Source organism: Orcinus orca, chromosome 12 (assembly GCF_937001465.1).
Source record: "Orcinus orca chromosome 12, mOrcOrc1.1, whole genome shotgun sequence".
NCBI classification, from domain to species: domain Eukaryota; kingdom Metazoa; phylum Chordata; class Mammalia; order Artiodactyla; family Delphinidae; genus Orcinus; species Orcinus orca.
This window is the reverse complement of record NC_064570.1, coordinates 47,425,036-47,438,031: the sequence shown is the minus strand read 5'-3', so window position 1 is coordinate 47,438,031 and position 12,996 is coordinate 47,425,036. Positions and strand designations below refer to the sequence as shown.

The 12,996-nt window shown below is 46.7% G+C and overlaps 1 protein-coding gene across 6 annotated transcripts in view; it reads right to left on the bottom strand.

The window, feature by feature from the left end:
• Window positions 1–1,914: 1,914 nt before the first annotated feature.
• The window catches only part of TRAF3IP2 (TRAF3 interacting protein 2), a 40,576-nt gene continuing 29,494 nt past the window's right edge, over window positions 1,915–12,996 (bottom strand). For 4 of the 6 annotated variants that reach the window (XM_004264715.4, XM_033418635.2, XM_033418634.2 and 1 more), the window contains 4 exons: window positions 9,952–10,020; window positions 8,762–8,878; window positions 4,935–5,009; window positions 1,915–2,511 (listed from right to left, as the gene is read on the bottom strand). In XM_004264715.4, the coding sequence (XP_004264763.1) occupies window positions 2,365–2,511; window positions 4,935–5,009; window positions 8,762–8,878; window positions 9,952–10,020 (408 nt within the window). In that variant the 3' untranslated portion in view covers window positions 1,915–2,364. Of the gene's footprint in view, window positions 3,012–4,934; window positions 5,010–8,761; window positions 8,879–9,951; window positions 10,021–12,996 lie in introns of all 6 variants that reach the window. The other 2 variants (XM_033418637.2, XM_033418636.2) reach the window with 2 other exon arrangements.

Below are 12,996 nucleotides of genomic sequence, written 5' to 3'. Positions count from 1 at the left end.
CTCACTTTTCTCATGCCTGAAACAAAACTGCAGAGGTGCATGATTTCTAGGGTCCTTTCCAGACTGAAGATTCCCTGGCAGAAATAAATGATATGGGAATTAAATTTTCATTGGTGATTTCATTCATCCTTTCTCGTTTTGGTGGTGGTTTATTTGGTTCATGGGCCCTTATAGAACGATATACCTTGAAAAATATTGCATAATTCTTCAGGGGGAGAGGCATTTCTTCTTTGTGACATTTTCCCATACTCTAACTTTCCTTCTCTCTCATTTGCCACTAGGAGGTGGGTGTCACTGATTCTTCTTGGTTCATTAAGAAGAAACAGAAAGATCGTGTGTTTTGAGAGACTCTTTCTGGATCATTTCCCAGTGGTCACAGGACTTTGCAATTCATTTGGCAAAGGTGATGGTGACAATGGGGCATTTGGCAAAGTGGCTGATGAAGTGACTGAGGTTAAGAAGGCTCCTGGCAAAACATCATGAAACAGGGTCTGGAATGTTCGAAACGGAGGGCCTGCCTCCCTCGCAGACACGGCTCCGAGAAGAGCTCAGTCTTTAAACAGGTGATTTGTTTAATAGGAAGCAAAGAAAAACGGTATCAACAACAATTCTGGGGAGCATTGAGCTGAGAAAGAGCTAGTCTAATACTTCGATTGTAGCCATGAACTGAGATGCCTTTGAATAATACAGAAATTGAACTAACCAGGCAGATATTCTGAAACCAGTCACTGAAATTAAAAATCACGTTGTAAGTTTTCAGTTAGTCACTAAATATCAGACAAGACTCTAGCCTTGCACTCTGCACACATCACCCCTAACATCAGTTTAGGTCTGAATAAAGCTTTGAGGCTAAGAGGTTATTTTTACTGAGTCAGCCCTAGGCCACTTCCATCCCCTGCAAACCTGCAGATGAATGCATGAGGACCAGGGTAACTTCCCTCATCATTCACCTCGGGAGGAATAGTGGCTGAGGGCTCAGAACAGGCCTCTGAAGTGAGGAAGGCGTAATAACATCACATTATTAAACCTCCACAAACTAGAAACATTTCAGAGTAATCACTGCTGATGCCACTTTTGTACGACTCTGTGTAGAATCTTTAATGATGGTGTCACCTCCAAAAAAGACAATAAAAAGAGAGGAGGAAGCCTTGATGTTTGTGTCTGGGGTGTTTTCCAGGCACTTTGAGTTAACTAAACAAGCACGTCAGTTTTACCAGGTCCCAAATGCTATGACACTAAAGGTACTCGTCATAAAGTCTTACAAATGAGGACTTCGGGTATACTAGCTTTTCTTTTCTCTTCCTAGTTTTAAAAACAAAGACATTGGGCTTCCCTGGTGGCACAGTGGTTGAGAGTCTGCCTGCCGATGCAGGGGACACGGGTTCGTGCCCCGGTCCGGGAAGATCCCACATGCCGCGGAGCGGCTGGGCCCGTGAGCCATGGCCGCTGAGCCTGCGCGTCCGGAGCCTGTGCTCCGCAACGGGAGAGGCCACAACAGTGAGAGGCCCGCGTATCGCAAAAAAACAAAAAAACAAAAATAAACAAAGACATTCACTGTACCCAGTAGACATCTAGGTTATATTGTAAAGAAAACTAGTGTTCTTTGCAATTCATCAGCAAGGTTTCTTATTTATAGTTGATAAGTACTCATCTTCCTAAGAACTATGATTTTATTTAGAATCATGGTTGTGTATGGTACAAAGTTGTTTTGTTCAAAAAATTCTACTGCAGGAATAAAGCTTTCAAGATTAAGTTAAAAGGGATTGTTTAACTCTCTGGCCTTAATCCTTTAATACAAAGTAGTCTGTTACATTTGTCTAATATTCTATTTAAGCAGCTTTATTGATGTCCCTGGAAGCACCTGCCTAGATAAATTAATATATATCTATGTCCTTTGAGATAAGTGAAACACAATTTTACAAAAGAGTAAATATTTTATTATTTGTACATGAATCAGTGTGGTCTAAAGACACACAGCATCTGGCTAACTCAGAAAAGTAGCCCAAAGTGATGGGAGAGTGTGGTCGTTGACATGTATTGCAATGTCACTTGTACTGTCTACTTGCTAAGTGCTGAGAGCCCGTTCTGGACACGTCACACTCTTAGAAGGAACCTGCAGTGGCCTTAAGAAGAAGGGAATGCAGAGCATCCGTGGCCTCTGTTTCAAAGACAAGGTCCTTTGAGGTCTGGGGTGGCCGGGAGGAAGAGGACCCTGCAGAACAGGTTTTCTGGGGTGGGAGGGCCCCTCAGGGAGGGACTGAAAACAACAGCCCTGAACGCTGCCACACAGCCTCAGCCAGAAGAGTGCTCGTCAGAACAGGGGCCCAAACGTGGCATGGCCCCCAGATCTGGGGATGGAAGGAGTCACAAGGGAACCACCTGAAGTGTGGGCAGAGGCCCTCGCGGGGGAGCCACATACTCTTCCTCTCTGAGCAGCCGCAGAAGGATATTTTTTTTATTCTTCGGCCAGCTGTAGACGTGAGTGTTCTGAAGCCAGGTGGGCACATGCTCCTAGGGGAGAGAGAGTGACAGAAGCAAAAGCCATTAGAGAAAAACCTGGACTCTAGATCCCAGATTCAGTTCCCAATTTTTCCTTCATGGGCGTCTCCTACTCAATTCTTCTGGGAGTTGTACTGTTTTGCTTTCGGAAGGGGTTCGAGTGTGAAATGGCTCTGGGTGCAAGCTGTGTAGCTTGTTATGGAAAGCACATGTGTCCAGCATCTTCCTTCAGTCTCCCAGGCTACCTGCCCTTTGCATCTCAGTGTGCTTTTCACCATGATCCCATAAAAGGGGTAGGACGGAAGTCATGCAGAGTGGTGTGAACTCCTCTGTGGCTTCCGCAGAAGGGTGCCAAGACTTTGGGCTTAATCTAATTCATTATCCTTTCACTCCAGCGACAAGGCTGGCTCACAGAAGAAGCCCACCAGATCTCAGTTATCAGGCAAAAGCAGAACCTGTAAGCCAGGGATCGTGAGGGTGCAGTTTCAGAGTGCCCTTGGGGAGTGGACATTCTGTTGGGGAAAGAAAGACAATGAATAAGTAAAATATATAGTGGGTTCAACGGTAATGCAGGCTGTGGAGAAAAATAAAACAGAGAAAAGGGGTAGCAAGTGCTGGGCAGGGATGAAAGATTTGCAGTTTTAAATAGGGTGTGAGGGAGAGGTCTTACTGAGAAAACAAGCAAAGACGTGACAGAGTAGTGAGCAAGCTTTGTGGATGTCTGGGTCCAGGCAGCTAGGAGAGCCAGTGCAAAGGCCCTGTGGTGGAAGCATGTTTGCCAGTGCGGCCAGAGAAGAATGAATGAAAGAGAGTAGGGGAGGGGTTTTGGAAGTAGAGGGGGCTGTATCAGATAGGGCCTCAGAGATTTTTCACTGAGTAGATAGGACTCCTTTGGGGATTGCAGGATGAGCTTAGACAGGAGCACCTGCTGTAGGTCAGGCACCATGCTGGGTATTGATGATGCCCAAATGAAAAAGACACAATTACTGCCTTGAGGAGTTCACAGTCTTATGATGGAGTCAAAATGTAACTATTTTCTAGGCCATAACATGCCAAGTGGCCGGGGCAGCAGGGGGGTTGCAGTCTGCCCTGAGAGCGGGTAAACAAGGGGACTGTTTGAGGAAGTTTAAAAAACATTAACAAAACCAACTAAAAGCTGGTCTGCTTTTTTCTATCACCATAACGCTCCAGTAATTCTAAACAATTACTCCCGACAGCCCCAGCCACGCACCACTGACTCCAGGTACTATAATTAAGAGCTCTCAAGAGAGGGACTATTCAGTACATCGGCACGGGGGAGGAGAGGCTAGAGGGATTGGGCGCTATGGGGATAAGCAAGAGTTCGCCGGACACACAACCAAGGAAGGGCACGGCAGAGCAGTGGGAGCACAAGTACAAAGGCACAGAAACATGAAAGAGTGGGGCGTGTGTGAGGGCAAGCTGAAACAGGCCACCGTGCCCAGGGCGTAGTGTCATCTGTGCGCACGGTGGCGAGAGGGAAGGCCAGGCAGGCAGCACAGCCCTCTTCTGAAGGGCCAAGCATGCCATACTAAGGAAGACCGATGTGATCTTGTAGTCAGTAGGAAACCACCACAAAATTTCTAAGCTGGACAGAGACAGATCAGATCTACATTTCGGATGTTCTTCTTTGATGGCAGCACAGGGGATGGCTTGTACAGGGTCAAAGCGGACACAGGGAGACCAGGAAGGACATGTTGCAGTGAGAGCAGTCAGAGCCTGGGCGAGGGATGGAAAGCACACTGTTGGCAGGCTGTGAACTGCGCAACCCCAGGGGTCCCGTTCCCATTAATGGAACCCTCCCTCACCCAGGGCAGAAGTCTCAGTGCAGTCCTGACATCTAGGGATCCTCCAGGGTGAGGCTGGGCCTGAGCTCAGGGTGCCGTGGTGTGGCTCCCAAGATGTTTACTACACTGCTGCCTTCGCTTCTCCAAGCCTGGCGTGGGACCTCAGATGTTTTTGCCCCCGTTCTCCAAATCTGCTGTCCTGCCCTTCCAGTGAAAAAACCCTCATATGACCCACAGCAAAGTTCCCTTCGGTAACTGTATAGGTTTAATTCCCATATTCTACAGCTTTGAGAGCTGAACTATGTGTAACCAAACATTTCCGTGGAACAGCCTGCAAAAAAGGCACACATCTCGACTTTTATGTGCAAGAGATAAGAAGTATCAGATGAACAGTCTCTTTTCGTCTCATGAGTTACAACACAAACTACTTCTCTGTGTGTGATGGCTGCTTGAACAATTAGGATGGTCTATCAGTTAAAGCTCTGAAACCTTCCTGATTCACGCTGCTCAACTGAGTGCTACAACCTGTTGATCTTTCTGGCAACACTGCTATCTCGAAGGATGGATAAAGGGCTGACAAGCTTTTCCATTTAAAATCCCAGATAACAAACAAACCGTTTGTTTGTTTACCTTCTTAGCATTTGGGAAGAGCACAGGGATGAATCTGAAGTTCATACTTCCTTGTTTTATGAACTCAATCTGCATCTGGAAGAGAACACACTTGAAGGATTAATTTCAGGAATGAGGATGAATCAATGGTACTCACGATCATGCAAGGCCGCACGGGATTTTTATTCTGATTTCCTTCAGTGCCACACACTCATAACTTTAAACTCTCCATCACACATGTATGCCATCTGCTCATTCATCGGTCATGTATCGAAGGCCTATCGAAAGTCATGCTCTGTGGTCAGGGGGCCCGGCCGGCACCACCACCTTCTCCCCCATGCTGTGAAGGCAGGCCCCGCACCCCAGTGCCCGGGTCGTGCTCACACTGGACTCTCCATCTTGTGCATATCTTTAACAATAGCTTCTGTCTCTCCCCAGTCTTCTAAAGACACTCACTTTATCTTCTCATGCCATGGGTCCCTTTGACAGTCTGGTAAGGACCCCTTCTCCAAATAAAATACGTAAGAAAATAAAACACCTAAGAGAACGAGAAAATCTAGGAAAATAAAGGAACTATTGTTACTGTTATTGAAAACCACTTGTCAAATATTTTTAAAATATGTAAAAAATAAAAGACCTATTTGAGATTAAAAAAAAAAAGTCATGTTCTGTGCTGGACTTGGGGTTTCAAGGACTAGAATACTTTACAGGGTGTGCTGAGTTGCCTCATAGCAGTTCACAGAAGCCACTCATGTGCATCTCTTCCCAATTCTGTGTTCAGTGACTTCACATTGGTAGGTTGAAATCGGCCATGTGAGAGTATTTGTACCATGGAAATGGGCAAATGCTATAAATCAGGATCTTTTTTTTTTTTTTTTTTTTGAGAACCAGTTTACCAGACACCATGGATATAATTCCTATCCTCACAAAGCCAGCGGTTTAATGAGCAGGCAGGAAGGAAAACTACCGACCACAGTGCAGTGTGAAAGGTATGAACAAATCGCTGTGGAAGCCCAGTGGGGGCCATCCTTTTCTACACCAGTGGTTTGAAGGAGTTACAAGGGAGTTGTCATTTGGATACTAAAAGAAAATTGGAATTTGGTCAGACAGGGAAAATGGGGGGAGGGGAAGAACATTCTCAGCAGAGGAAACAGCATGAGCAAATGTCTGGAGGTGTGAAGAAATGTTTGTGGGGTTGGGACCAGCTAGTAATGCGTTGAGGCCAGAGCACGGGAGGGCAAGGGAGGCTGAGGGAGGCCGAGGGAGGCGAGGCTAGGAGGTCAATGAGGAAAGCTCCATCTGCCAAGCTTTAAGTTTCCCACACCACTTCCAATTTGCTCTGCCACTGTGGTGGCCCTGCAAGATTTAGCTGCCAAGAACTCTATCAAAACCAGAATTTTCAACGTGAGAGGAGTTAGAGCCTTTCAAATCCTGTAACCAGCACAAAGCTTTCAATCATCTGATGACAAAGGAGATGAGGAATTATGTGTTCCCAACTATCTCATCTTCCAACTGATTTTTATAACTGAGAAGTCTTCACCATGCATGGGAATAAAAACAGAACAGAGAAGAAAGTGACAGTGGTGATGACTGAAATCACCATAGAAACAGCCTCATAAACACTCACTCTTACACTCACACACACAGACACACACACACACACACACACACAGTCACAACACACACAAATCTTCCATGAGGTGTTTTCTCAGTGCCATCTCACATTAAAAATCAGAAGACGACACCAAAGGCATATTTTAAAATGACCCAAGTGAGGTGCAACTAAAAGCACCAACCACACGAACACAAACAAGTGAGAGGAAGGGTGTAGGGCCTGTAAGTTAAAAGTGAAGAACTGGATTTAGTCCCTGACTTCCAGGACACTGCATACTGTACAATTTTGCTTGTCCACTAGGCTACCCCGGCGGTGGTGCGTCTTCATCATCTCTTATGTTTCCAGAGATGGGCCTTCTGGGAGCCATTGGCTCTATGATGCAGTTACTCATGGGTACCTCCTCCCTCCCTCTGTCCTGGAGTTTCCTGCTGCTTGGAGGGGACCAGGAAGCCAGCCAGGTGGGCAGGAAGGCACTTCTGCAGCTGGCCTCTTTGACCCCTCCAGTGTTGAGGAAGGGCCCGAGACATCGTTGCCCCAAGAAACCAAGTTTGGGAACAATCTGGTTCATGGTTGGGCACCGTCAGAAAAGCCCTGAGGTCCAGCTGCCTATTACTGCCTGGCGTCACCACACACCAGCAGAGCTTGACAGGACCTGGAGCCCTTCACACACAAGAGCTGTCGGCTCCAGGACTGGCAGTTCCTAGACATGAGTGCTTCGGGGCCACGCAGACAGCCGAGGGGTAGCAGCACCCAGAACCAGCCATGACCTTTTAGGGCAGAAAGGGTGGCTTTCCTGGGCCTCACCAGGGTCTGTCAGGCTGGGTAAGAATGGAATAGGAGGGATACTTATCTCCTGACTCCTTGGCCTCACTCTCTGACCTCCCTACCTTGCCTCGGCTTTTGCTTTGCATTGGTTCTGAGCTCAAGTAAGTGGTCGGCACTTGGTAGAAGAGGAGCCAGAGACTCTGAAGACCCAGATGGGGAACACCCACCCAGCCAGCCTGCCTTTTTCCGGTACTCCCGACCCACAGGACAGACCTGGATTTCAGTCCGCCTCCCCTGAGGTGAAGCTGCATGTCCCTGACCGCCTGACTGCCTCCTGCCTGGTCCTGCTTACTTATTCCATCTGGGCCATGTCTGCTTCCTGCCCCATCTTCCTGTCTTAATCAGTGACCTTTTATGCCCATTCCAGGTGCCTTCCCCCCTTGTGGAATGCTCGAGCTGAAATGGAGCTTACAAATTCTAGACCAGTGAGTTTCAAGCCTTTTTAAGTCCTTGGTAAACCAGCCTGAGAAATGCAGACAGCTCTGGGTGGGGTGGGAGGCCCAGGGCCCCCAGCACATATGGGCACCTAAAGGGACTCTACAGGAGAGTGTGACAGTCACAAGTCTAGCCCAGCATCCTAGTCAAACAGGCACCATCTCCACAGGCTCTATACGGTCATGAAAAGCAGGGAGGCAGCTTGCCCATAACACAGCCAGTTCCAAAGCTGGTGATACTTTCAGCCAGAATGTTCTGTCAGATGCTAAGTCGAACTTCCTATAAATGTCTCCCCCTGGTTTGAGTTTGACCAGGCCCCCATAGTTCAGGTGTTGCTCACAGATCATGAGCTAGAACCATCCCTTCCCTTGACCGAGCATCTGATCTGTGCCGTATGCTCCACAGATATTATTTCATCCAATCTTCACAGCAACACGGTGTTAGCGACCCATTTTCTGAATAGGGACATGGAGGCACAAAGAGGTTTAAGCCTTTGGCCGGTGGTCACACAGCCTGTGCAGGAGGAAGCTAGATTTGAACAGTCTCTTTGACACAACAGGCGGTGTCCTTTTGGCTGCGCTACTCTGGCTCTCTGAAAAGGCAGGGGACAGAACAGGACACAGATGCAGGAGCCCACTCCCCTCACGGCCCTGTCTCCTGCCACCCCACCGCACCCCCCAGGTTTCACATTTGTTGATAAACAACCAAGCCAGCGAAGCACTGCTTTCCAGAATCTTGGAACTTAGAGATCACACGTTAATCTCCCTGTTACTGAGAGGTACACTGAGTCCCAGAGGTGTGGGGACTTGCCCCAGGTCCCGAAGGTAGGCGGAGCGAGAACCAACACCCGCCTCTCCTGCGGGGGTTCTTCACCCATCAGCCGGCTGGTCTCTGGTGAAGGACAGGCCTTCACAGAAGAAAGTGCCCGACTCCGAGGGCCCAGGGCCGGCGCGGTGCTGGTTTCCTCACTCACCATTCGATGAATGTACTTAGTATGTAAGCCATGCTCATCCTCGTCCAGCTGCGACTCAGCACCTTCCACATCCTGTTTGTATTTGGGACTGATTGCTACAATTATCATCACTGTCTTCTGTTAATGAGAGGGAGAAAGCATGTTTATGGAAGTGTGGTCCATTTGGTGAAGGCAGGCTGGAAACCGGCCAGCAGGACTGTGAGCCTTCTCTGATACACTGCAGGATGGAGGGCCGGCCTCCATTCGCAGAAAGCGAAAGGCACGGCCCCAGCCCAGGCAGACTCCTGCCTCCCCTCCTCCCCTGTCTCCCTCCCCAGCTCCCTTCAAACACCAAGAGCGAATGGCTCCGGCTCTCCTAGATGGACACGGTTCTGCCCACCGATTTCTACAACCATCGCTAATAAATGTCTAATGAAAACTGGAATCACTAAGTGACTCTGCATTGTGGCAAAATGGCTCTGCAACGACAACGATGAAAACCCCCTCCCTCGGGCAGCAGGATCTAAGCTGTCAGTTACTGCACCCTTGACTGCCCTGCTTGCCGAGGAGCAGACCCTTCAGCACAAAGCAAACATCAGGCTGCAGACAAAAGGAAAAGCCTCAAAACCCCAGCCTGCTGAGACTCTGTCCCCCACCGCTCCCTCCGAAAGAGGCGGCCGACACGGACAGGCTGGCAGCAATCAATTTCTATCTTGTTAAAGCACAAAGTGTCCCAGTGGTCGGTATAGATTCTGTCAGTGGAAAACAAATCACAAGGCTGTGAGGGGGCGTCGGGGGCTGGGGGGCTGTGGGCAATGTGCTGCACGGCCTGTGAGGCTGCCCTGGAAACCTCTTCAGCCTGATCCCACAAAACATTTGGGGTGGCCTCAGATTCAATTGAATTCTGCCGCTCCCTCCCCACTCCCCGCCTTCATTTCCTCCTTTCCTATTCTGGTCAAAAAATTGTTTGCTCTGATTGTTATCAACCACCTGTGTCTGGTTCGACAGTTACTTCCTGCCTGTGCATGTCCAGGAGGGTGACCCCATCCTTCCTTTCCAAGTCTTTGCACGGCTGCCAACAAGGGAAGCTTTGTTGGGACTTTGTCTGCTTTGCCCTTGGTGGGTGTGCCAGTGCTTCTTTGATAAAATAACTCCCCAAGCTAATTGTCTTACTCACAAGAAAAAAGTTCAGAATTTTGGAATGTACTTACATCCCTAAGGTAGCGTTCCATCCACTTAATGATATCAATGCCTCGGATTCTATCCTCAAATATGTCAATCTACAAGAAAAAGATGTGGAAAGTGACTCTTAATGAGAAGCTCTGTCTAGATGCAAAGGAAGAGAAAGCACAAGAGGCTATATATATTTAAGACTGAAAAAGTCACTAATGCCTTTTGCAAGGAGGAGCCGGTAAATGTAAAAATCAAGATACAATTTTCTTAAAATGTTTCCTATTTCAAGATTAGTAGGCATTTGAGTATTTAGTATTTGTAATTATGTTTTAAAAATCTGAGAGACATAGTAGACCACCAGGTGCATGTAAGCCAGCAACGTATGCATATATATATATATATATATATATATGTCTGTAATTTGGAAGGCAAACATGATTCTGGAGCATTTTAATGGATGCGTAGTATGCGTGTACTGAGATACGATATGGTACTTTGCTTGCATTAGCCAGGTCATTATTATGGTATTATGTCCAGTTTCGATCTATATATTTAGAAAGGATTGCATGCAACTTGAAACAAGTCCAAGAAACAGTCACAAAAACAATTACTGAGATGGTGGGGAAAAGGTTTATGATGAAAGTCAAGATGTAGAACTCCTGGGCCTTGAAAAAACTGGTATTAAACATCAAGCCTTCGAAGGGGAGAAAAACCAGTTATTTTCTGTTTTACAGAAGACTAAATAAGAAGGCCTTTCTTGGGCTCAGCCTTGTTCTGCAGCCAGAGAGCAGTGTGTTTGTGCACAAGGTGCTCATGATTGGAAGAGGGGTTATATACGGAAATGGGCGATACAAGGAGAGTGTCCTCGAAGAGGGGTTATTTGATTCAGCCACACTGCTCCCAGATCAATGGTCCTACATGTTATGCCGCCATTTAGGGCCCATCAAGTCCAGTCCCAGCCATGCAGCAAGCTTCTGTGCCACCCATGATCCAGGCTTACCTCTCTTTTCCACGCGTGTCCTGTCTACTTTACTCCCCACACTGGTGTCCCCTGCACCCTAAAGCACAGCGCAAGCCCCCCTGCTCTGTGAATCCTCCTCACGCACTGACTTCCTTCTCCTCACCTTAATGAACTCTACCCCTTTGTGACCACTGGTGGTGCTAGACGATGAACACATTATTACAGCATTCTTTCATTTACTGAATGTCTTATTGATGTCTGCCTCATCTCCTCAACGTGGTTCTAAGCTTCCTATGGAACAAGATCCTGCCTTGTGTACACCAAACTCAGATACATATAGTACAAATATGAGTTCAGAATGTCCTTCTTTTTAACTGATGGAACATCAAAAATGGAATGGCTTTCCTTTTGGTTTGGACGATTCCTGCCTTAAAATGTCCAATGGCCAGTGACTACACCAGGTAATCTTGAGAGAGCTTCTGCAGCTCTCCGAGGTTGTACCAATTATCCATTTCTGTTCTACGAGAGAGAAGCAATGTGATGTCAGGGCTGGGAAGAGACAGGCAGCTTGGCTTTCCTCTTGGCTCCTGCCCTTCCCACTTGCATGACTTGGGAAACATTCCCGAAACTCTCTAAGTCTTAATATTTTCATTTGTAATATGTGGTTAATAAACCTGCTTCCTAGGGTGGTTGTGAGGATTAAAATGAGTTAGTGTGGAAAAGGCATATCAAAATGCCAGACATGAAGTAAGTACTCAATAAATGGTCATTCTCATTATTACCCCAGCACCTAAATCCTTCCTCGCTATGGAGGTGGGCATTCTGGGCGGCACAATGTGCTGGAGATCTTCTATTAGTCTCTCCAGAACTCTACTAAGATCCACAGCTCCTGTCAGGCCAACTTTTCCACCCAGCCACTATTATGAACTGAATCGCGTCCCTCCAAATTCATGTCTCAACATATATCTTAACCCCCAGTGCCTCAGACTGTGACTGTATTTGGAGATAGGGCCTTTGAAAAGGTGATTAAAGTAAAACGGGGTCTTATGGGTGGGCCCTGATCCAATATGACTGGTGTCCTTATAAGAGGAGATTATAAAGAAAGACCAGAGGAAAGACCAGGTGAAGACACAGGGAGAAGATGGCCATCTACAAGCCAAGGAAAACACCTCAGAATGAAAGCAACCCTGCTGACACCTTGATCTTACACTACTAGCCTCCACAACTATGGGGAAATAAACGTCTGTTGTTTAAGCTCCCCCACCTGTGGTATTCTGTGGCAGCCCTGACAAGCCAATACAGCACCCCCTTTAGGTTGCAGGCGTCACTGTTCCCTTGCCTCTTTAGACCTCCTGCTTTATTTATTCCCTGTGGATTCCCTAAAACTATTGAACTATTTATTCCCTGTGGATTCCCTAAAACTCACCTAGAACTTTGAAAATTGTCCCTTTATTAAATTACCCATTAAGTTTATTTTTCTCCACTAAGGGGATCTTGATGTATCAATATAGTAACTTAGCTGTCCAGGATGGGGCTATGGGATTCTACCATAGGCTTCAGAGTGATGAGGATCAAGGACAAATTTAAACTTGGCCTAAGCAGCCCCTGATTGTTAAGGTCACAAAAACCTGTCCTCTTCTCCAGAGACAATCAGTATGCTTATTTGGAAAGGACCCAAAGTAAGATCTTTTCTGAAATGTTGACCTTATGTCTTGTAATTTGATTTTATATCATGGTTGCCACAGTGTTTCTTATCCCAGAAATGAGAAACTGAAATGTTGGTCTCTACACAGTCGTGTATTTATATAGTCATGAAGTTGGAGTGTATAAAGTATATACTTTTAACAACTTTCATGCACTTCCATTTAAAAATAATTATAGACTGAAGAAAAAATTTGAATAAAACTCGTGTCAGAAATGCTAAATAATCTTTAAAATTGACATTTAGCTGCTAAATGTCAACATTTATCCTTTATCCTTCAACATTCCTATTTGTAGATATTTCCCTTAATCTTTCACCACTCTTTAGAATTGACCATCTCTAAATACCCAGAGGAGGTCTCTGGGAAGGAAGAGAAGCGATCTCAGCGTTTGAGGAAAGCCAGTCCTCCGAGTAGCCTCC